The sequence below is a fragment of the Haliaeetus albicilla genome, chromosome 5 (assembly GCF_947461875.1).
Source record: "Haliaeetus albicilla chromosome 5, bHalAlb1.1, whole genome shotgun sequence".
Classification (NCBI taxonomy): domain Eukaryota; kingdom Metazoa; phylum Chordata; class Aves; order Accipitriformes; family Accipitridae; genus Haliaeetus; species Haliaeetus albicilla.
The window spans coordinates 3,362,821-3,387,653 of record NC_091487.1 but is presented as its reverse complement, the minus strand read 5'-3'; the positions used below and the strand labels follow the sequence as shown (position 1 = coordinate 3,387,653).

General features: G+C 40.3%; 1 protein-coding gene across 3 annotated transcripts in view; it reads left to right on the top strand.

Annotated features, from left to right (window-relative positions):
- MAP4K5 (mitogen-activated protein kinase kinase kinase kinase 5) overlaps positions 1 to 23,088 on the top strand; it is a 72,738-nt gene extending 49,650 nt beyond the window's left edge. For 2 of the 3 annotated variants that reach the window (XM_069783033.1, XM_069783035.1), the window contains 17 exons: positions 2,366 to 2,410; positions 3,126 to 3,168; positions 3,658 to 3,868; positions 4,412 to 4,509; positions 4,611 to 4,652; positions 5,287 to 5,371; positions 5,462 to 5,541; positions 9,270 to 9,330; positions 10,370 to 10,484; positions 10,618 to 10,676; positions 12,027 to 12,130; positions 12,518 to 12,695; positions 13,679 to 13,747; positions 14,459 to 14,551; positions 16,399 to 16,469; positions 17,154 to 17,209; positions 19,726 to 23,088. In XM_069783033.1, coding sequence (XP_069639134.1) covers positions 2,366 to 2,410; positions 3,126 to 3,168; positions 3,658 to 3,868; positions 4,412 to 4,509; positions 4,611 to 4,652; positions 5,287 to 5,371; positions 5,462 to 5,541; positions 9,270 to 9,330; positions 10,370 to 10,484; positions 10,618 to 10,676; positions 12,027 to 12,130; positions 12,518 to 12,695; positions 13,679 to 13,747; positions 14,459 to 14,551; positions 16,399 to 16,469; positions 17,154 to 17,209; positions 19,726 to 19,813 — 1,498 coding nt within the window. In that variant the 3' untranslated portion in view covers positions 19,814 to 23,088. The remainder of the gene's footprint in view (positions 1 to 2,365; positions 2,411 to 3,125; positions 3,169 to 3,657; positions 3,869 to 4,411; positions 4,510 to 4,610; positions 4,653 to 5,286; positions 5,372 to 5,461; positions 5,542 to 9,269; positions 9,331 to 10,369; positions 10,485 to 10,617; positions 10,677 to 12,026; positions 12,131 to 12,517; positions 12,696 to 13,678; positions 13,748 to 14,458; positions 14,552 to 16,398; positions 16,470 to 17,153; positions 17,210 to 19,725) is intronic. The other variant, XM_069783034.1, reaches the window with a different exon arrangement.
- Positions 23,089 to 24,833: the final 1,745 nt, after the last annotated feature.

Below are 24,833 nucleotides of genomic sequence, written 5' to 3'. Positions count from 1 at the left end.
ATCCTGTGGCAAAGCATGTTTGCAGCCCTGAAGTTGGGTCCTTGCAAGAAAGAGAAGGAGAAACCAGTTCTGAAGATTGAGTTTTACTGAGTTCAGCACGACGGCATGACTGCTTCTGCTGTAGGTGTCTGATCAGTGTAATTTGTAATACAGTCATGTAGTGTTCTGGGGTGAAATGTTTTAGGTAAAGATACGCTATAACTGATTTCCACTGGGATAAAGCATGCCTGAAGTAAGGGAGCACAACTCTGTCCAAGTTAGGACTGAATTTATTAGGTATGTGGCTTCCTTTTGCTGCAAAATATTGGATTCTGCCTTTAAAGGCAATCTTTGAATTTGCAGTAAAGAATATGGAGGTTCAATAATACTGACTGATGCACATATGTAGGGAAAGATGGTATTTCTGTTGAAATAATTGCTCAGCTAAAAGGGCCCGTTTCCCATCTTTGTTTGGAACTGAGTAGAAAACAGTGAATTTCTTTGGCTTGTTTGCAGATGAAGTCTTGCATAAGCTGTCAGCTGACATTACAGCCCCCCAGAAAGCTGGCCATGTCACGGAGATGGCCAGTATTTGGATCTTTTTAAGTTCAACCTGTTTTTTCTGTTCTCCCTCTCATTGTAGTAAAAGTTTGGGGTGGCTCTCTAGGCCCTGCCTCTCCCTGTCCAGTAATGACAGCGACTGCTTTCCTTCCCTCTCTCGGTTTGTTTGTGTGACCCTGATGAGCTGCAGAATGAAAGCCTTTCTCGTGAGTGCTGGCTTTTCTGCAGACAGCTGGAATCTGCGGAGTCGAGGAGCAGGGAGGGAGGGAAGCTCCTCCTGGCAAAGTGACTTAGTGATTTGATTCTGTTTCCGTAGTGTTATTAAGTTTGTCTATACCAGGCAGTATTAAAAGCAGAATGAATGTAGCCATAGCAAATGTTGCTAGGGCTATAAATTGGTACATAGATACAGATTTAGCATTGAAAGGAGGACAGGCATAAAGTTTCTGGATGGTGAATCCATGCTGCTTACTTGGAAACCACTTCCAGTTTGAAAAGATAAACAGGAAACGCATAACTCCTCTGTCCCAGCAATTCTGAGTAATACCAGGGATGTACAGATAGGAAGTGTGCTGGAGAGGGTCCTTGCATTTCATGCCCTTTGGCTTTTATCAGAGTGTATGGTGATTGATATCTTCGACTTGGGAATTACTTGACTGGAACGGGGAATACCAGAATGTGTACCTGATGACTGAACTTACTGTTTTTTTTCTCACCCTTATTGTACCATTTTAAAATTGCTTTTTTATAAATTTTCTGTATTGTGGAGGTGATTTTTGTTGATGGTTGTACTTTCTCCGTTTTACATTTTTTAATAGTTCCTCTTGGCAACTGTCTGCTGCTTTCCTTTCAGAAGTAACTTGAAGGGAAATTTTACATTAATCCAAATTTGGCTGTGTTAGTTTTTGTGTAATATGCTTTTGTTTTCCTGTTAGTTACCCCTGTGGTCATTCCTCAGTGGGTGATGTGGTGTGTTGTGGAATGTGGAAGGATGTGTGAGTTGGTGGGGTACGGGGGTGTCTGCTCTGCATGCAGAGACTTGGACTGCACCGGGCTGCTGCAGCCTGAGAAGCCTGTCCCTGGTTGAACACTGAGCCAGCCAGCTTCTCTTCCACCTCACAATTCCTAAATGCGGAAGCCTAGACTTCACAATGTCACAACAGCATACTAAGGAATGCTTTTTATTGGATTTAGATTTATGGTTTAGATTTTTTTAGATTTAATTCAATTAATTTTTTTTTTTGAAGATGCAGCTTGAAAATTGCCATTTTGCAAAACTTTATCAGTTTTTGTTTGTTTCAGGATTATATTTTCAGTGCTGCTTTGATCCTGTAGTCACAATTTCTTTTTTGACCCTGGAGTAGCTTTGAAACAAAAATTCCCACTGTAATGGGAAACAGTCTGTGTCTTCAGCATATAACACTAAAGGAGGAAACTTCCCTTTGTAAAGGCTTTTCTCCATTTGTCTCCCAGTAACTTCCTCTGTTCTCATCTTTGGTTTGTTTTGGTTGGGTTTTTTTCCTTCTTCTTTTATATTGTACTGTTATTAGCCATTTCAACAATGTTTAAAATACCAGGTAGGGAAATGAAAGATGAGTTGATGGTATCTGGTATGGAAGACAGCTTCAATGATTGTTGTGGGGTGAGGGGAAGGAAAGGACCATACTAAATGAAAAAGGGCTTAATTCAGTGAACAAGAGAGAAATAGTTTGTTTTGAAGAGGGCTGGGACATGCTTGTTATGAAACTAATGACATCACCGATCGGTTTAGTTGCACGTGTCGACCTTAGAGCAGAGGTCTTAATTTTATAAACATTTTACCTAGGGGACTGCTTACAAAATTTGGCGATGGGAGTGAAGATGTTGAAGAGTGAGTGGACCTCCTTCATGTACAGTTGTGTTTATTCCATGCGGCTCTCGCTAAAGCAGGCAGCGTTCTGGCAAAACCTCTTTCCTTAAAATGCTGCAGGCAGCTTTGCCACTCATAAATAAGTGAGGGCTGGTTGCACTCAAAGGTCTAACGCACGCTTGACTGTTTATCTGATCGTCAGGAGAATGTCCGCAAAGCAATGCTTTCTACCCTTGCTCTCCTTCCTCAGGTTATCTTAGGGGGCATACGGAAGTGCCTAATACTTTAAAGCAGATTTTGTGTTGATTAATCCATCAATCATGAGCCAGGCCCAGTAGTGACAGGACATGCAGATATTCCTGCAGAGCTCTGGTAGGGTATGCGCAGCTCCTCTGGTGCCCAAACGTTTGTCTGATCCAGAGTGAAAGCTGCAAGCTGCACTGAACTTAGTCCCTGAATGTATGTGTATTTGCTAATTTCCAATGCTCTTCACCACAGAACGCTCTATAACATTAGCATTTATGAAAGAAAGTGAGTTTATCAGAAAACTATACTTCTAACAAGATTAACGTGCTTTTTTCCCCACTCTTGGACTTCTAGTTTAACCCTGTTTGTGCAAAGCTGTGATCCATCTTTTCTATGCATCTGGCTCATCCTATTTACAGTCTGTGTTCTCAAGTAATTCTGTTTATGTTGTTGGTTTAACTAAGACGACTACTGCACCTTTTCATTGTAGGTCAACACTAAAGCGAGCAGGGCCACCTCCACTACCTCCTAAGGTAAGAGATGGTGGGTTTTAAGAGTTTTAGGCAACAAACCCCACATGTGCAGCCTCTGCAGCGCTTCTGTCTGATGCTCTCAGTAGGTGACAAGTTCTGTTAAATACCATTTGGTAGCAGACTTTGTGCAGCTTCATATTTTATGCTGACTTGCAGTCTGTATGGTCTTGACCTCTGGGGACTCCTGGCCTTGTATGCTGCCCTAGACAAAGTGACTTGTAGGTATTTTCCCTCTAAAGAGAGCGTGCTGTGTGGGATGTCCTCTTGATCAGCATTCTGTCTGCTGCTGTGATTTTCCATCAGAGAAGGAATACCTCTTAGATTATTCTGCTGTAAAATGTCTTTTTTCAAAGGCTGATTTATTTTTTGTGTGTGTGTGTGTGTGTGTGTGTGTGTGTAGAAGCAGTCTGACTTGAACTAAACTTGTCTGAAGTTTATGCTTCCAGGTGCCATTTCCCAGGTAACCTTCACCTCTTTGGTTTGTTGTAGCCGAGAATAAACAGTTATCCTGAGGAAAACCTCCCAGATGATGAGAAATGTCAGACGATAAAACATTTCCCAGACTCACAGAGCAGAGCCCCACCAGCTCACAGGAGGCAAAGTATCCCTGTTTGCGGACCTCAGACCGATTCTACCCCCGTTGGTATGACCAGCAGCATCAGTAGCCCTGGATTGCTCACAGCTAGATACAGTGACTTAGGTAAATGCATTACATTTCCTAAAGGTGACTTGCTTCCTGTAAAAGGATATCAGTTCTAGAGTCAACTATTTTCAGTAGATAATTTTTTTTAATACAAGCTGATCACGAGGTGCAGCTTTCCTTTTTACATGTGTGCTGGTTCTTATTAGAGCCATGACCCATGGTGGAAGTGTGCTTCCCAAAACAAGGACGCTCAGCTAGTCAATACCATTACTGTGTTGGCTGCAGGAATAGCATAAAAACAACAAGTGTGCAGGGAGGACCATCTGCAAGGACCTTGCAACAGCTTTATTCTCAGCTGTGTTTGGCCCAAGGACTGTTTAGATAATGGAAAGCCTTTATTACTGTGTAGCTTAGCACACAGAAAAGTGGCCAGCTGTCCTTGGAAGGGTTCAGCTACCTGAGAACCCTGAGAATATGGAAGTTTCAGAGCTCGCTTCTCTGCTTCTGCTAGACAGAGGGGAGAAGAGAGAATAGGAAACAAAATATTTTCTATTTCACTGTGTCAAGTGAGCTACAAAATGTGTATGGGCCTCTTTTCAGGAAATGGGGATGGCATGCTGAAACTCATTGAAGAAAATGCAGAAGGGTCTGGACAAATCCCTCAACTGCCACGTAAAAAAGAGAAAAGAGATTTTCCTGTAAGTATTGTGACTCTCAGTCTGATTTCATTGTCATGTTACCTAGCTAGTTTTATATCAGTGCATGGGAGTTATTTTATGATCTTTCTTTCTTCCCACAGAAGCCAGCAATCAATGGTTTGCCACCAACACCGAAGGTGCTGGTAAGAAATCTCATTTACAGTAGGAGTTACTGCAAGCCTGCTGTCATGGCATTTCTCTAGTGTCAGAAGGTTTATGCTAGAATAAGCCACCAGCTCATCTGGGGTGATTTTCTGCATCTCATACTTTTCGTGTACTGAATCCGCAATATTTGTTTCCTTTTCTTAAAAACTTCCTTTTGCCATTCAGTCTAGATGTGAAGGGTTGGAGACTTCACTGGCTCTGTGAGTTGTGATGTCCAGGGGCAGTCCCTGCTTAGTAGAGAGAAAGGGAGAGAGATGGTAGTAATGCGAGACCATGTTACTGCTTGTAAATTTCTGCTTGTTTTCCCTTCATATGCCATTTATATAAGCACTCAATATTGTTTTTACCCAGTAGGTACTTAAATTGTTCATGTCATTCTGATCCCTCTTTGCCTTTCTTAATGTATACTAAGCCTACCAAAAAGTTTGGGAGGCTGCATTGTAGTTTTTGGGGAAGATAAAAATGTTTTGCATCAAGGCATATTAGAGTAAGTTTGTGTCTGAAAAAAGAGCAGCAGCGGTGTGTACAGGTGTGTATTAAGTGGCCAAGTGCCAGAAGATAAACACTTTATACTGTAAACTTGTTTCAGGTTTTAGTTTTGGTGTTTTTCAGATGGGAGCATGTTTTTCCAAAGTCTTTGATGGTTGTCCTTTGAAGATTAATTGTGCAACATCATGGATACATCCAGATACTAAAGGTAAAGTTATTTTAGGCTTGTATTTTAAACCTGCCTGTTGCTAAAGTGGCAATGAGCTTGTGAAATAATCAATTTCTCTTAAATTTTTAGATCAGTACATTATCTTTGGCACAGAAGAAGGTATCTATACTTTGAATTTGAATGAGCTTCACGAAGCAACAATGGAACAGGTGATTTTGTGGTGTATTGAACACACAGATTAGATTTGGGGATATTATAAAGCAAGAAAGTTTGGTATTGGGGGGATAGATGGGATACCAGGCTTTGTGGCATAAACTGATTCACACCTAAGCCAGCAATGGAAGTCCAAAAATTAATAGTTCCCCTACCTACAAGAATTTTTTGTTGCTGCTTATGTAACACTGCTTTCAAAGGAGTTCTCTACTAAAACATCTTTCTTCTCCTTGGAGACAACTGATTACCTGCCCTTTCTCTCCATTTTATCTCCACTAGATGGCATATTGCTTCTCCACTGGATGCTACCAAAGCCCTCAACCGTTTAATTTAGCTGGCATTGTTATCACCAGTAAATATGTGTTTGCTTCATTTTTCTTGGGCTCTCTAACCCTTTCCAAAGCCACTTCATGCAATCATGGTATTGTTACATTTGCTTTTATAGAGTCAGGAGTAGAGAGTATTCTTGGAAGGGAAGTGTCGACAGATGCTGATAATGAGATTTATACCTGTAGGTTTCTAAAGTGGTTCACAAAGGCACTTCAGGCATCTAAAGAGCGTTAAATTCAGTCAAGACACGGCAAAGGTCATGCAGAAAAGCAGAGGTGGCAGGGTGGGTGTATCTATGAGTAATAGCAAGAAAAAGATGATTTCACAGAAAGGGCACTGCACAGAGAACTGTGCTTAAGAAAGTCCTCTGTTTCTGGGAGCGTCATACTAGAGGACAAAACTTGAGAGAAGCAAAAGAAAAAGGGAAGCATTTCAGCAAGGTCGTGTCGGGAAGTAGTTTGGCATGGGCGAGAGCGAGAGTAGATTATAAAGGGCTTGATGGTAAGAATTGGGAATTTGAATTCAATACAGTGAGAAGATCCTTTCAAGTTCAGAGAGCTGAGGGTGCACCTGAATACAATAGGAGAGAGTTGAATATGAAGTTGCTTATCTCTTAGTAGCCTCAGCAGACATGGGGAACAACTACTTACTTTTTAATAAATGTCTAAAAATTGTGGTGGCAACTGTTGGAGACCCCCTGGCCTTCTTACCTCAATTTTCTCTTCATTAGTCAAACAAGTCTCTTTCCTAACTTATTTCCTGTAACAGTCTTCTGTGGACTCTTCCACATGGTTTTTTATTTCCTATTGAAAGGTTAGATATGCCACTGGTATGTAGAGAGAACTTACTAGTGTCTACTTATGACATTCAGTGCATCCCAAAATGGAATTTTCCTTTTCTGAGAGAGCATCCTCAGTTTGGAGAGGTCCGGTGTGAACCACTGCAAACCCCAGAGGCTTTACAACTCTGCTTCTGCCATGCCGCTTGTTTCCTTATTTGTTTTTATTCATTTCATGATTTCTTCCCACCAAATGCACATTTTTAACTGTTTCTCCAACACTAATTCTGATCGCATCTTCCAAAGTGCTTGTTGTCTCTCCAAGGTTACTATCTTCCAATTTCAGAAGTATACTTCTATTCCATTGTTAGTTTTTCAGTGAAAATACTGAATAGAACCAGACCCAGAGAAGATACTATATATCTACAGGCTGCTTTTTCTTTCTACTACATAGCAAATTGCTGATAGATACTCTGTTTTTATGTCCAGCTAGTTGTATGTTTTCTTTCTGCAGTTTCTTCTACCCCATATTTTCTTACTTTGCACGTGGAAATGGCATACAGGACAAGGTCCTTCACATATGTTTCACATCTCACTGTTTCACTGCCCCCAGCAGGGCAGTTAATTCTGTTAAAGAAGGAAATTCAGATGTTCAAATACAGCCTGTTCTGCACAAATCTGCACTAGCTGCTCTTGTTATCCCTTGGTAATTAAAAATATGTGGCTTGTTCCTGTGCTACCCTGGATATCCAGTCAGTCAGACTATTTTGCAATTCCCACTGTCCTTTTTATTTGGCATAGGTACTGTGTTTGTCCTTCTTGAGGTCGTTGTTCGTCCTTCATCAGTTCTTGAAGATAATAATTACTGAGACCTTGGGGTTTGAGCCAGTTCTTAAGTACTGTAAAGTAAACTTCATTGGGACCTGCTGATACGAGTGTATATAGTTGAAATAGTGTGTAATGTGTTCTTTTTCTGCTTCTAGCACAAGTTTCTACCCCAGTGCTATTAACTGTGTTAATCATGTAGCCTTTCTTTCCTGTCATGCAGTGGGCCTAGCCTTTTGTTTTCCCAGTTACCACGTTTATCAACTTCTCTTCTATTGAGAATTTGATTTGCATCTTAACCTTTTGTATGTTTCCTCCTTCAGGCTTACGTTGTGATTGCCTCTTCATCCTTAGCATTGCATCCTTGTTTCCGTTTTCTGTATTATGTATTTGTGATACTTAAGGCATGGGGTGGAAATAAGAAATATTTACCCATCTTGGGGTGGCTTGGAGATGGTTCATAGGGAACAACTATTCCCCTTCTCTTTCCAGTGGGGCCATTAAGTGAAGCTAGTGGAGCCGAATTAAAAATAAAGTGGGTAACTGGCTTGGGACTTTTTGCTATGGGGAGCTGCAAATGCCAGGAGTTATCTGAGTTCAGAGGGGAGACTGGACAAATTTCTGGCGGATAAATCCACTGAAGCTCACTAAATGCATAAAGCCTGTATCTGATTCAGCAGGTTTCTGAGCTGAAGAACTTGGTGCCTGGCAGAGTATTAGGTGCAGTATCATATACATTTTTTCCTGGGTTTTCACTATTTTTAGGAGAAATTACATCACTTTATGGTACTGTTGGAAACAGATATTAGGTTAGATGGACATTTGGATGAACCAGTACAATCGTTCTTTTGTAGAGCCTTGACTCAAGCATCTTCTGCTGTGTTTTGCAATGACTTCCCTCAGTAGACGAGTCTGCTGTTGTCTTTCTTTAATAGTCTCCTTTAGAAACAGCTTAATCCTTTGAACTCCTTTTTTTCTTACTGGATTTTTCCTGAAGGAGGACCTTACCTATGAATACTGTTCAATGAATTTAGTCTTACCTTTTTTTTTCTTTCTTTTTTTTTTTTTTTTTAAACAACAAAATCCCTGTCCTTATTCTGTTGTCCTTATCCCTTCCTTTGCTGAGACTCCTGAATGCTGTCATTTGCCATGACTTTTATCAGAATTCCCTTCAGGTTGTCAAGAGGTTGTTCTTAACTTAAAAATCTTCCCCAGTCTAGACTAGCTGCCCTGTAAGTAACTTCTTCCCTCTGAAACAAAAATAAGTCCCAATGCCTTCCGTGAACTGTCTGTTTACAAAGCAGCATGCTAACACAAATAGGCAGGCAGGTAAGTCCCACAAAATACAGGATTTTGTGGTAATTCACGTTGCTGAGAAAATACTAATGCCTTTTTTCCCCTCTCTTCTGACTTTTGTGTGGTTTAGTAGGTTTCTGTAATAATGTTACCTTTCTTTCTTTTTTCCTGAGCAAGCTATATCTTTCTATATATGGTATTGCAGTCTTGCCAATTGTCCCACTTTGGCTCTGTGCTGCTAATTAAATAATAAAGAAAAACTGAATTTTGAAAGCTTCAGGGGTAGAAGAGGGAAGGAATTAAAACTATTTCAGACAGAGAAAAGCGCTAAGCAAGGGTCCAAAAGGGTGAATTAAAGGGGAAACTGTAGTTGCAGCTGGGACTTTCTCCAGTGATGATCCCTGCAGGAATGGTGGAGACGGTAGATGAGGCAGAGAAAACCATTGTTGGAAATTCCTGTATGTTTCTATTAATGGAAATATTTTCTTTCTTCAGTTATTTCCCCGAAAGTGCACCTGGCTGTATGTTATCAATAACACCTTAATGTCCTTGTCAGGTATGTATAAATAAAGAGAAACATTTGAAGTCATAATTCAGTACAATGTATTTTGATTGTACTGAAGTAGAAAACTGTGCTTTGTTTCTTGTGTTTGTATAGGAAGCTTTGCTTTAAGAGTGTTTTAATGTGAAAAACTTTCCGAGATAAAACTGGATATTTACAAGTAGCAGAGCCAGTTGTCTGCAGTGTTCCACCATATTTATGTATTTATTTATTTATAGTTACTTTGGAAAAGTTCGGCACTTGGTATTTGTCAAACAAGAGTTGCCTCTGCCAAGGCTACAATTTGACTGAAAGTGCCTCGAGAATCTAAAGAGTGTCCTCTTCTTTGGTCCCTGAGCTAGGAGAGACGGAATAAGGATGGCTTTCATGTGTCAGAACAATATTAGGAGAGGATTAACATAGGTGCATTATCAAAATATAGTTGCAGTGTTGGATCACTCTCAGTGTATTGTAGCCTGGCAGCATCTTCAGTGTGAACCAGATTCAGAAAATAAATCCACCCTAAAACAAAAGCAGTTTCAATCTGAAGGAGAATGAGGTGGCTGTGAAATAACTACTAATCCAGCAAATTCATTCTTGAAAAAAAAAATAATTCTTTTTTCATCAGTTGTCCTGGAATAGAACATTCTAGATAGGAAACAGAGGCACTGTGGCATGCAGACTAATTGCAGGACTGTGCCTTTAAACATGCAGGGGTTTGTGTAACACCACTTCTGTTGATTTACAGATAAAGAAAATGTCCTGATATGATTAATTGTTGTTGTATAATTACACTCTTCTAAAAATGTTTACATAAAACTTTCAGAGCTGTGTTAGTGTTACTGAAATGAACTTTGAGTTGAATGCCATGTCTTCTCTATATGAATTATTATTGTTGTCTTGTTTTATTTTTCTTCATAACTGGACTTGAAATATCTGACACACGTGGTCCGTTTTTCTAGAAGGTAATTTTCTATACATATATTTTTCTAAAATGTGCAGTTCTCTGCTGGAGGCATGGGTGCGATGTCAATTGTGCTTTTCTCTCTTACAGGGAAAACTTTCCAGCTCTACTCCCATAATTTAATAGCTTTGTTTGAACAAGCCAAAAAAACAGGATTAGCTGCTCATATTCAAACCCATAGGTTTCCTGACAAAATATTACCGAGGTACAAATCTTTCACTTATAGACAATTATTAACAAGTGAAAATTCCCATAAATACTGTTTGTGCTGTTGAATTCTAGCATGAAGTGCCTTCAACATCTCTTGTTGATTCATTTTTTTGTAATTGTTATTCCAGGAAGTTTGCCTTAACAACAAAGATCCCTGATACAAAAGGATGCCACAAATGCTGTATAGGTGAGTAGGCATTCAGTTTTGCAATTTTTTTCCTAGCCTTTGTCGTTGGGCATGGCATGTCCTAAACTCATTTCTTTTTAATAAACTTACAGTTAGTTCATTGTTCAGAAAACAGTATGACTGCATTATTTCTTAATGCTGTGCCTAACTGGTGCATAGGTTTCCTTTTAATTAATGTGGGGGTCTTTAAGCTGTTCAGTGGAAAAGCATTTTTCATATCAGCTCTTAACCTAGAAATGTTGCTGTCTAGAGCAAGGTCCAAAGGGAAACCCTTGAGAATGCCAGTGACATGCAGCTGATGGGTGTTGCACACACTCTTTGAGAGCTGCTGAAGCTTTCAGTGACTAAGTCAATGTTTGGGATCACTGGCTTCAGGCTGCCACCAGAGCCATCTAGTTACTGTGACCCGCAGCCTGCCTGCAACTGTAATGCTTGTTACAGAATCCCAGACTTGTTGCATGTACACAAGTACCCTTTCTGCTTTGTCAGTTTGGCTCAAGGTTTGACCTAGATCCAACTTTTAGCGAGGCTAACTTGAAAAGAGTTATTTTCCACAAAGAAAGTGCTGGACATGAATAAAAGTGTCAACCTGGGGAGAAGTGAAGCCATCACTCAAGTTCTAAGTGCACATAAAAGAGTTAAAGCTTGTGAAGTTACATATTTGTCTTTGGCTTTACTGACTTTCAGAAAGGCTTGGGCTTTCCACAGAATGCATGTCCCTTTGAAAACTGGCCCTAGCGCTGTGTGAAATTGTACCTTTACACTCTTAAAAATACTTCAGCAGAGCATAAAGTACCTAGTTGCAAACTTGAATATCCTATTTAGCTCATATAAAGTGTCTACTGTAGGCATATTTACAAACGATTCCTGAAGTCAGACTGGTCTTGTATCCAGCTGAGCTTAAAAAAAACAAACCCCAAATCCTTTATCATATTATTGTATTAGCTGTCAAAGCTCACAAGAAGTTATGGGTCAGCTTCACTGCTTGGGATTTTTTTTTTTATTTTAATCACAACTTGACCCGGACCTTTCACTCCCCCTGCTCACACAGCCACAGAAAGAAGGTGTTGCAGCTTTTCTGGATGCTCAGCATGTGGCCTCTTTACTGGGACTCAAAGAATGCTAGTGGTTATTAATTATAGGTATAATTGAATTTATCTGGAATGTAGCATAATATTAATCACTGTGGATATTTGAATGGCAAACCAGAAGGCAATTAGTGTGAAACTGATCCTTTTTCTTAAATTATTTGCAAAGATAGTTGTAGGGATTTTTTCAAGTATGCATTGAACTTCCAGGACTTAAAAAGGGTTGTTTTCTGGTGTTTTTTTGTTTGTTTATTTTATGTAGTACGAAATCCATACACAGGACATAAATACCTGTGTGGTGCATTGCAGTCTGGAATTGTTCTACTACAGTGGTATGAGCCAATGCAGAAATTCATGTTAATAAAGGTAAGTATTTCATTTTAGTTTAGAACATTTATTCACTATACAGTTGTTGAAATAACCTTTCCAGAATTTGTAATGGAAAGTGCATCCAAGTCTATTCCCATTTGTGGGTTCTGAGCACTTGAAAATCTGGCTTGACGCATTTTGACTAAGAAAATCTTGTGACTGAAGTCAATCAAGTGTTGGATCAAGCCCAGTACTAGCAATAACACACTAGCATATACCTCTGTGCAGCATGATGTTGCTCACAGCTCATGCTGTCTCAAAAAAGCACTCTTAGTAGCAGTGAAAAATGCTTCTATATCTTTTATGCTTTCTGCATGTTATTTTAGGCTTCTTATTTCCAAGGTAAAAGGAAACTCTGCAAATGCCTTATTATGTTTTTTCCAGCACTTTGATTTTCCTTTGCCAAGCCCTTTGAATGTGTTTGAAATGCTAGTGATACCGGAGCAGGAGTACCCGATGGTCTGCGTAGCTATCAGTAAGGGTACTGAACCAAATCAGGTAGTTCAGTTCGAGACAATCAACTTGAACTCTGCTTCTTCATGGTTTACAGAAATTGGTGCAGGTAAGACTTGGTGTGTCTTGCGGCCATTTTATTGTCTGGTAACTGTTGGATATCCCTTCCTCAGAAGTGATTTGGAAACCCTTTAGGCTAGACAAAATGATGCAGCTTCTCTACCTAAAGCATATTGAAGCTGATCCCAGGTTCTTCTTGTGATGATCTGCCAACTTCAGTATAAACTATTTTTCTTAAAAGACTTCAGTTCTAGACACATCTTTTATTTTATAAATTTCCTTAAGTAGTAATGCAGACTGTGCTGATTGGGTTCTCGTTTGTGGTTGCATACTTTTTCCTGGGATCAGTCTTATTCCTCTTTCCCCTTCTTTACTGTGTAAAGACTCACATAAGTACATTCTTGTCTGTCCTCCAGCCTTTGGGGGAGACTTGTCATCTTCAGCTGGCTATTAACAAGTAGAAGATTTTGGTTTATCTTCAAAAGCTAGTTGATATCTTGCAGATGCTTTCTCTGCTGGCTTTGTTGGATATACTTCTTTACATATAAATACTGCTTTTTAGAAGCCGTACCAAGAACTTCATTAATAAAAACTAGAAAAACTATTAAATCTAGTTTAATATCAGCACAGTAATCTTTCCCGATGTGGATTTATGGGAAAAGAGCATTTTTTTAGGAGCGAAGATTCCCTTGATGGTTCCTTTTGTTCATTATCGTGCCTCTTCATGAAGGAAGCTGACTTGCTGTGCTGAACTGTAACATAAAATGTATTTTATGCCAATAAACAGTAGTGCTTTCATATTAAATACCTGCTTTGAACTGATGGGTTTGTCCTGAGGCCCTGTACTCCTCCCAGAACATTCGGGGATCATATAGCCTTAAAAAAAAATTAAAAGAGTAAAAAATATTGCAAGGTGCAAAAGACTGGTAGCATACTGAAAAGGCTGTAGCAGTTGGTGAGAGGTTGCGGGGAGGGGAGGCTGAGATCAGTCTTATGATGTGATACAAAATAATCTGTTCTCTTTTTCACAAGGCAATCAGCAGTTAGATGCCATTCATGTAACACAGCTGGAAAGAGACACTGTCCTAGTCTGCCTGGACAGTAAGTAACATGTCTCTGTCGGGCAACTTATTACACCTCGTGCAAAACTTGTTTTGCCACAGTTGTTGATTTTAATTCTACCACAGGTTAATTTTTCTCCCTTCGTTACTAATTTGTGTTGTAGTATTTCCGAAAAGATACAGTTCAGATAAGTGGGTTTTCATTTTGACTCTTGTGATTCCACTTTCCCGCTTCATGTGTGTATCATTCTTGTTTCTTTTCAAAATGAAATGTAATGCAGCATTACAGATCGGAATTCAAATGTTTGCCAATCAAATTTTCAAAATTTACTTGGAAAAAGTGACATATGCTTGTTGCATATGCTAGCAAGACAAATAGCTAACACTCCATCATACACAGTAATTATAACCATAACTCTTATGCATCAGAGGTTAATACCTCAATGGGAACTTTGCAATGACTTAATCTGCCTAAATTTCCAACCTTTATGTTGAATTCACATTTCTGCACTGTTTGTTATTTGCAGGAAGGCTGTCAGTAGAGTCTAAAACCATACAAAGTGTGTAAGAAAGTTTTCTATATTTATTTTGAGAGAAGGATGCTCTTGGATTCATTTTAGGCAAATACTGTAGATGTTAGGTTTGGGCATTTCTTTGTACCTGAAAGATGAAATTAGTATTTCATACTCAAAGCTGTTAGTAATCCTTTTCAGCAGTGGGTTTTAATACTTGCTTTTCTGTTTTTCTTGAGAATTTGTGAAAATTGTGAATTTACAAGGGAAATTGAAGTCAAGCAAGAAATTGGCCTCTGAGCTGAGCTTTGATTTCTGCATTGAGTCAGTGGGTAAGTGATTTGCTTCTCTGTTGTCTTTCAAGGACTTAAGAACTTGGAGGGATGAGTGTTGAAGGCTTTTAATAATCCAGACTGGTCTAGTGCACCCAGTGGGGCCTGACACTAAAAATTGCATGTGCCAGGATATTGTGAGCTGTCTCTTCGTCTCCACTGACATGCTTAAGAAAGTAAGGCAGTTGCCAGATAGTGTGTGTCCAGTCCGTGCCTGTTTCCATCTCATGTCATTTCTGCTTTATAAGTAAGATGTATCATGGTTTAGTTGAAAAAAAGGCTGACTAGTTTCTGGTCATTTCCATAGCACTGAGAAAAACCTTTGGGGGGGGGAAATGTTTTAGTAATACATAAATTTGTGTTAGTCTTCTAAAAGCTAAGATTTTATTTAAAGTGATAGCACATCCATTTTTCAAGTCATGGTAATAGTATTTGAATCTAATTCTTGGAGGACAGGCTGTTGTCTTTAGACTACTAGAGGACAGCAGCCTTGCTTCTAAAACTTGAATTGTAATTGTCAAGCAAGTATTTCTGCTGTAATAAGCTCTCACAAGTATCTAATTAACGTAAGTTTAATAATTCTGTATCTCAGAAACTGAACTTCTTTCTGGAATCAAAATCAGTAAAGACTCAACTTGCTTTTGTTAGCAGTTCTGTACAACTTGCATTTCTGGGTTCTTCAGGCATCTTCCCTTTAGAAGATTCTTGACATAGGCATTTCGTATTTTAACAGCAGTTGGTAAAACAGTGCACATTCTTTTATACAGCATCTCTATTTAGATATGTCAGACCCATCCTGAAGGAAGGTATTTTTAATCAAGTCTGTGATTCTTCCCTAAACTCTGACATGTTCTAATTAACTGCTGTACTCTTATCGTATAATATCTCCTGCTGACACATGCATAATGTGACTCAACCATTGCCTTTTCCTTGAACTCTGAAGGAGTTCATAGACAGAAGCGTTTATCCCGAAGTCTTGCACTTACCAGCTGACATTGAATAATGTGAGCAGTTCTTTACACTCCAGGTGGTCTCTTGGGAATTCAGGGTATTAAACAATTCTTCATTCTCTGATTACAGGTAGACTGGGGAGTAGCAGGTGAAGATTAGTCTAAGGCTGTTGTGACAAACATTGCTGTTAGGATTCTGCTGAATGCCTTTGTTCTGTGTATTTAGGACATGGCTAATACTGAGCAGATACAAAATGTGACTCAAAGGAATAGTAAAGGAAAACAAGTAGGATTTAGGAAAATAAAACACAGTGTAAAATTATGTTTCTGTAACACTGCTTAAAGAACACCAGACTCTTCATCCATTATTTTCAGCAGTCTGGTAATGAAATCATTCAGAGCTGGTAGCTCTCCGTGTTCTCTCTTTGGCCCTGAGTGGAAGACTCCTCCCATTATTCATACTCGCATCTATTTTGAAGTAAATATAACTCAAATGATCTGTAATTTCCAGCAACCCACAGTGTGTTGGTTGGCAGCATGTTTATACACTTCCTGGTGTTTTCTCCAGAATCATTAGGAAAACAAAGATCCAGAGAATAGAAGTGAAAGGGAGAAAAGGAGAAAACACAGATGCCTATCTTCTCCTGGCAAACAGGGAATGTCTGTGTGGTATGTTTTGAATTGCACTTTAAAAAGTGATGCGCATCTCAGATCCAAACAGTCATTTCAATCCAGTTTTTCTACAGTGATTTTGGAGTTTGGTTCTTCTACCAGGAGTCCAAGTCTCAACACGTGCTTTCTCCACACGCTTCCCATTATCACTGCTGGTGAGAAACCCAGGTTGCTCTGGTTTAGATAAGGCATGCTCGGGTCTGATTTTGTGTTTCTCCTTTACAGTGTGCCTTCAAGACAGTGTGCTGGCCTTCTGGAAACATGGCATGCAGGGCAAAAGCTTTAAGTCAGATGAAGTAAGTAATCTTCCAGTATCTCCAGGTTTAATTTCTTTCTGTTCCTTATTTACCACTTGATCCTTTGGTCCCTCTAGCTGCTTCCCCTAGTGGTAATGCTTGTGCTCTGTGTTGTCATGCTTCAGCTTACTGTTTGCTTTCTCTGACTTGCCTGCATAGGTTGCTCTTGGTAAAGCTCACACACATGCTTTAGCCAGCTCTGTCTCCAGGAATATCAGTCAGAGACTCCTGAACTGGTTCTGCACAGAGCCAGTACAGATCTGGTGTAAGCAGCACTTGGGTTTCTTGGATGAAAAGCTCGAGCTGGCAGTATCCCCTTTAAAAGAAGTGTCCTCTTTTCAAAAAGAACAGTGTCCTTCTTGATGGCATCCTCTGTGAAAATGCAGGGAAAGCTAGTCAGTCTCTGCTGACAAAGATTTGATTAACATACTCCATCTGTGCCACCAAGACTAAACTGATAACGGTCTACATACAAAAATTATTTAACATAAGTTATATTTTAGGAAATTTAAAACTCTTTTTACTTAGCATCAATTTATCTCAGTCCTGTAATTTGCACTGAATTGTATTTGAATTTTTGAAGAGACTGATTTTTTTTTGATTTTTTTTTTTTCCCTTCCAACTCAGGCCAATAAATTTCATTTTGCCACTGAAATGGACCTAAATGTCTCCATTTTTCTACAGGTTACCCAAGAGATATCAGATGAAACCAGGGTTTTCCGCTTACTGGGATCAGACAGGTAATCACCTTCAAGAAACATAAACCTTTTATTTTATTTAAACTAGTTTTCTAGCTTCCAACTGGAACTGGCTTCCAGCCCATTACAGGTCTATCTGTAGGCAGTCATGGGGGAGGCAGTAACGCTGTTTCTGCCTGCAATAGCCAAAAATTTAATTAGTGATTGCATCTGCGTCCGAAATCATTACTCAGAGCCCCTGTGACATCCCCCACTTTTCACTGCAGAGATAGAAGTGTGAACACAAACACAAGTGTATAGAGGTACAGTGTGAGGAGATAAGCAACAGGGAGAGATGAGAGCTGCCTTTAGCTTGTGGTAAGCAGAGTGCCCAGTGCAATTCTGGAAAGGCCTGCTTCTGGCTTCTATTTTCCTGGTGAACTGGTGAATTATCTTGCCAGCTAGTTACTTAAAAGTAATCTTCGCTGCTCTGGACCTTGAGACCTGGAAATAGCAGAGCAAACTAGATTGCATATGGGTTTTAATGCACAGTGGTGTAAATTCACCCATTACCCATAGCATCCAGATGATTCCTTTCAGCTACAGAGGCTGGGAAGAGGTGCAGCTCTCTCCAGGTTTGAAACCTTAGCAAAAGCTGCCCCAGTCTCCAGATTTGGACATGTGTACTTGTGGTTTCTCAGACAGCCAGCGTGCTAAATGTAGAAGTAGATAGTAGTGAGTCAAGAAAGCGGTTCTAATCCCGGATCTTCTGCTCCCTCATTTGTCCTTTGGGAAGCCTGGCTCTGACTTGCTTTCTGCAAGTAATCTATAGTTTTGTGTACTTACGTTCTTGGATCCCCAGTCCAGAGAGTGAGAGCGCACTAGTTCTTTTGAAGAAGAGGGGTAGCCTATACAAGGAACAGCAGCTGTCTTTGCTTTGCTCCTGAGTCAACGAGAACCCGCTGTACTTGATCACTGCAGCTGGAATTGAGGATCCTTGCTACTGCTGACTCTGAGATCTCAAAAATATAAACACAGTGCAACCTCTGACAATGCATACTCTGCCTTTTCTGTCTGTTATCCCTCTTGTGCAGACAGGCAGTGCAGTGGTAATTTTTTTCTCTGTTACCCCCAGCAGAGCAGTGGGTATTTTATTGCAAGAATGAGCTTTTGCTAAGGTCCACTGCGGTACAGGTGCCATCTGTATTAGTCCAGGTATGTGCTGTGCCACCAACAGTGAATCTTCCTTGCGTACTGGAATTGGTACCTTTTAAATGGCTCTTACTTCTGTGTTGGGCTGGTGAACACAGGAGCATCCTAAACACACAGAGGGATGGGAAGCACCATCTCATCTGGTTCTTCTTGCACTTTTATAGAAGACATGCATATCTGAATAACAACTTAATACAAAGCACTTTTGGAGGTTGGAGATAAGGTTGAAGTCCTTGCATGCATATGGGTTTTGCAGAGAAGCCATTTTCTTCCATTCTGATTTCAGTGAACTGCCAAATCCTTTGTTTTGTATTTTTTCATCTCTGTACAAAAGGAGCAGGAGTCTTTTCTACCATTCAAGTGAATGAGATGTGGTAGCACCTTTTTGGCTTGGATCACTTTAGAACTACTGAGTTGCAGAAATGAAGATCGGGGACAGAGGCTGTTAAGAGTGAGACTTCACTTGAAAACTGTTTGAGAAATGTGACATGGGAGGGGAGTGTGTGCAGTGCTAACCCTGAAACAGGCTCCCTTTGAGAAATCTAACTTAGAGTTCAAGTGGTGCATTTGGCTTGTTTGATACACAGGTAGAAAACAAAAAGCAGAGAGAAGTTTAATCTTAAAAATGACAAGATATTGTCTTAGGAACTGGTGCAGAGAAATGCAGGAGCTAAGCAGTTGGAAGAGAGAGTGGGGGTCAAACGCCCAACCATGTCAGCTGCTGAGATGATTGTTGAGGTTCAGCATGGGACAAATGTGTAGAAGAAAGCAGTCAGCATGCCAAGACAGAGAGAGGTTTTCCATAGGAGCCTACAGGAACATGATCCAGCAAGACAAAGGCTGGGATGGGGTTGAGTGTTTTCTATGAACCCATCGGCTGATAAATATTTAGAAGGCAGGAGAACAGTTTAGGTTAGTGGCTGATGCTTATGACAAGATGTAGGAGGTATAAACGTATTTGGGCTGCAGATGATAGGAGGGTTGCATCTCCTCATAACAGTCTGCCTCTGAGGTAACTTCCCAATAGAAGCAGAGAATATAGCTTATTTCAAGGTGGAGGATGTCAGTTTGGAAGAGGTTTGTAACACATTGCACGTGCCTGTGGTTGAGAGGGGCAGGTTCTGGTTCAAGAAGATGCTTCTAGTCCTCTGTTCCTTGTATATTCTGCTTTAGTGTTTTTATCAGAAGTGGTGCTGGAAAATGAGGTAACTGATTTAAAGAATAAAATACCCAAGATATTTAGGAGAACCTATATCCCTCCAACCTGTAGAAACCTGTGAGCGACGTTTGTTCCTCCTCGGTAGTTATACCATGTGCTTCGTATTTTGCCACTAACCATTTTGGATTCTGTTTGTGTTTGATTGCAGAGTGGTAGTGTTAGAAAGCAGGCCAACAGAAAATCCGACTGCACACAGCAATCTCTACATCTTGGCTGGACATGAAAATAGTTACTAAGCAACAGTAACCTAACGCGAATAACAGAGTGAATTTGCCACACGAGGAACAAAGAAGCATTAGGAAATGCAGTACAAGCAGGACTGTGACTTACTGTTTCTTTTCTTGACACCTAAATGATGTTGTTTTAGGGTGGATATCAATACATTTTTGCAGCTGGAAACAGCTGGTTCTGTCTCTTGCCACTGTGTGGTTGGTTATATCGAGTTTGCTTAATAAAAGCTATGAGATAAATAGCCCTTTACTCGTTAGTTATAGGGAAACAGAGCCTTTAAGAAAATGTTATGCAGTAAAGGTGCCATAAACTGTTAAATATTTTACTTCCCTTGGATTTTCCTTACATTCTGTAGATATAGATATAGTGCTGGCTGTTTCCCTGTTTTATACTGAGTCTTATTCTTAATAAAAAAGATTTGTGTAGGAAGTGAAAGTATCTGCAAAGCTTTTTGGTTTTAAATCTGCCATTCGGTATGGCTTTGTATAATAGACTATTTAATCCTTATTTATTAATCTGCTGCTAGAATGGTGTAATGTATCTAACGTTTAGCAAAGGAAGGTTGCAGAGCAGCTTACGATTTTTTTTACAATTGTATAAAGATTCGATTATTCTTTTTTCTTGTAGGGATGTAGTGCATTATTGAGGGGTATGTTACAATGTTGGTTGATCTTGTAAAAATGCAGTTTTGTACAACAAAGTATTTTGTATTGATTTTCTGCCTGCAGAGTTGCCATAAAAGGGATTTTCGTATTTACTAGATGTAGGGTGTGTGTACACAAAATATAATATTGATATCAGACACGTTGCTACTGGGTGGGTGTGTACAATATACGTGTGTGTGTGTGCATGTGCGTATGTGTGTTAAGTTGACCGGCAGTGTGTATTTTTTATATATATATATTTATATATATATAAAAATGTACAAAATATATATGCTTTATTTTCATAAATTAGGGATAAGCCTTGTGACGTGAAATGGAAATTGTACCTGGTCATCATCCTTAATGAATGAAAGTATCATGTATCCAACTGCCCATGACGTATAGTTTATTTATACTATTCCAGAGGGGAGCCTATAGTGATAACTGAGCTTATGAGCTTTTTTGTTTGTACAGCCATCCATCCAGCTGCTGTCAGTCAGACAGTTGTTTGGTAATGGTTATTTCCCCAGCTGTGTAGTATAAATAAATATGATAAGAAGCAGTATTCTATATTAAAGCTTTTGATCACTTTTTCCCTTTCCCTATTTTAAGTTTGTCACCTGCATTTTTCTTTCTCTTTTTGTTTCTCTATTAAAGAGTCACATCGGTTCCTTTTGTCTTCCTCATTAATTACAATTCTTGAGGTACCATTAAATATAAATATAGACTGACTACAGGATAGCATCTGGTTTTACTACCTCACATTAACCTGCTAGCTTTGATGTAGGTAAACACAGTCCATAGGCAGATACAGTAGCAGTTCGTAAACGTTTGAATTGAGGGATTTTTAAATGAAACCCTACAGCATATTGCTGCCTGTTCCATTTCTGTGATCTGCTACCCTAGGAAAGACAGGTCAGAAGCTTCACAGGTCATTTTAATAAAGCAGTAAAGGTAAGTGTGTTACAGCGGCTTCGCCTGTCTGACGGCTCTGCTGACACAGTGGAGCTGGAGTGGTTTGATCTTTAATGCGCAACCTGAGGAATGGGGCACTGGGTTGTCTGCTTAGGCATCAGACTACGTGATTCATAATTTAACATTGATGGAATTAACTCAGCACACGTGATGACTCAGTAATGTCTTTTTGTTACTAGCTACAGCTGGAGTTTTATGTTGTTCTGAAGGTCTGGAAGGAAAAATAGACCTGCACAGAATTTAGCATTTTATCCACTTAGCACTGTCATTCAAAACTAATTCTTGTTATTGACTTGATACTTAAGTCAAGTCAAGCTTTTCAGTTCTGAAACTGTGTCAAAGTTTAATAAGTAGTAAGTGTACAGATAAAAATCAGACCATAAACAATGTATTGAAAATGTTTTAAGTGGTCAGCTGTAATTGGACCAGCAGTATTAAAAGTGGGACATGTAATTTTTGTGTTTTAAAGAAATCAAGTTTCTAGTACTGAAATTACTTCTCCATAGGTTAACAGTGATTGATGATTAACCCTTGAGTGGTATAACTCCTAGTCTACAAAGACTTTAAAATGAAAATGAAGACAAAGTGAAGCACCAGGTGTAGATGTAGAGCAAATGCTTTCACTTAACTTACCTCATTCACTGCAAACATAATTTTGGTATCATCTTTGAAAACACTTAAAGAAGATATCTAAAAGACTAGAGAAATCTGTAAATAAAATATGAATATTTGTGGGGAGTAACTGCAGTAAATAACTGTTAGGTCATGACACTGTCACGCACAAGTAATGAACTGAAAGTATTTTTCTTTGAATGACATGAACAACTGGTGATTTGCTGAATCCTAAAAGATGAATCTAGGAAAGTCCTCATTTAATCAAACCTCCTTTTTTAGCTGTTAAAGCATTTCTAATGGCATATTCTGAAATGCTTTGTCTGGTCTGGTTTTATAGACAGTGGCATTTTTGGCATGATCTGCAAGATACTGTTTCCTAGTGTAAAACCTCACTCATTACTCTTAGTGGAGTATAGCACAGTGGATTTGCATGTTTCATAGCTGGACCGGCCAGTCTCAGTGACTCTGACTAGTATAATTTGTATTTGTTAGACTGTTTAAGTTAGTCTGGTATTGTCTGTATCTTTGTATGTTTTTGTGACATTTCAACCAGGGTTGAGAAAGCCTAGTGTGTGGTTTTGGAGTTTATAAAGCAAAACCTTGCTCACCCCCTCATTACTCTTTTGACAGCTATCAAAATATTAGTTATTTGGTGCACAATGTTCATGTATTCAACTTGAAAGCCTTAAAACAGGCTCCCAGTGCTCTTTGAAGTACAAACAGTATTTGAAGAGCAGGCTGTAGATGAGTCTCTTTTGATTTCCTAACCAAATTCATTGTAACTGAAAAATACAACTGTAATTGTGATGACATCTCTTTAAAAGATGAAAGGTACAACGCATCAGTGAGCCAGTATGTCTCTGAATGAAAAGGACAAGACTGGGAGACTTTCTGAAATGTACTTTTATCTTGTTTAGTCATTAGATTGTAACTGAGACTCTAACTGCACTTGTTCCAGTTTGTGTAATTAGGCTTTGTTCTACGTAAATTTCTGTTGCAGTTCATTTCAGTCTATGCCAAATAAACTATGCTTTATTTGATACCTAGATGTGGTGTGGTAGACTTGCTAAGAGCAATACCTTATCAGACATATCTCAAAAGAAGCAAGCTGGTCTCCAGGTTTTATGGCAGTCAGTGGGAAGGGCCTGATCCAGGGCTGGCCACTTCTCAATCCTACAGACTGCCTGGGAGCCACACAACATCTCCCACATACAGCAGATCGACTGGAGAAAAGGGAGCTCTGGGGATAGCGCAGAAATGAGAAATCAGAATAGCAGTGGCAAACTCTTTCCAGCTTCGTGCTACCCAGCACTCCGCTCCAGCGCAGCCCTGCTGCCAGTCGCCTGGAGTCGCCACGGAACCACTCGTGAGTTGTCTGCCTTGAAAACCAGAGGCTGGCTTCCTCGTGCCTGGTTCATCAGGCAGATGGCATGGCAAGGTGGCTGGTGGGCTCTAAAGGAGGGTTGCTTAGAATAAGAAAACGCGGACGTGAGCAATGACACTCCACCCTGGACACAGCTTGGTCTGATGGCCACCTCTGTACTGCAAGTGGTTCGGTCCTTGGTCTGTCTGTACCCCAGATATTCAGGGATGGGCTGAGGTAGAGAGAAAAGGGGGTTTGTGAATGCGCCTTTGGACAACAAAGAACTGCCAGTTACTGGTAGATAAATAAATACAGATAAATATTCCTCCTCTGCAGAAGATTGTTCCCACTGTGCGTGAATTTCAGCATCAGCCTGTATGTGTTATCTGGGAAAGCAGTTTGGATTGTGGAGTGACCTGCTGTTTGACTTATCATTTGAGGAGCTTCCTCAGTGGCATAGTCCTCGGACCTCCCTGAGGCAGCTCTGCAGGGCTCGAGGACAGCTCCATCAGATGCCTTCCTCAGAAATCCTATTGAGAGTTGAGTTGGTGTTTGTTGGGTACTTTCATTGCAAGTCTTGATAGAGCTGGCAAAATCTCAATGGCAGGATAGTTCTACCAAAGAACACATTTGTCATAAGAATACTCTTCACCATCTCCTTTCTAAAGCATGCAGAGAAAGAACCAAAAAGAGATAGCATGTGTGGCAGCTAGAACATGAGGAGACTACTCATGTCTGATGGATGTGGCTTAGGAATAAAAATAAATAATGGCTCTTTTGTCCCGAGTAGAATTCAGGAAGCGCCCCAGGAAAGGATTGGGGAGGGAGGAGGCATGAGGTGGAGTAGGGTGTCTACACAGATCTCCAAATCTACTACTGGAAGCAATTGCCACCATAAAAGCCCATCTTTGTCAGGCTACGAGGACATGGCTAAGGAGCCAGAGCTCTAAACGGGTGCACGAGGCAAGATAACGCGAAGGTAAGAGATGGAAATGCTCACCGCAAGGGTCTAGCTCCTGGTGGAAGCTCACCAGGTGGCAGGCGCTTGAGGTGCTTGAAGGGGGGTAAGACATTCCAGGGAAATGCGACGTCTTCCAGGCCCCGCACCGCCGCCGGAGGAGCGATGTCTACGTGCCAGCGCTCGAAGCGATGCCGGTGTCTGGGCTTCCCAAATAGTCCATCCCTTTCCCTGTGCAGGGCCCAGTCCTCCATGGGGAACGGCCTCCCCTCCTCTCCCCCGCTGCTGGCTGGAGTCGTTTCCCCGGGGGGTGAAGCCTGCCGACTTCGGGGTCTTCCTCCCAACCCTGCAGGGAAATTGAGTGAAAACCAGAGACCGCCCCGTGGAACAGCAGGGCGCTGGAGGGGGGGTAAAGACAAAACGGTGCTGTGGGACAGGCAGGCGTGGGGTGGCTCAGCGCCCCGAGGGGT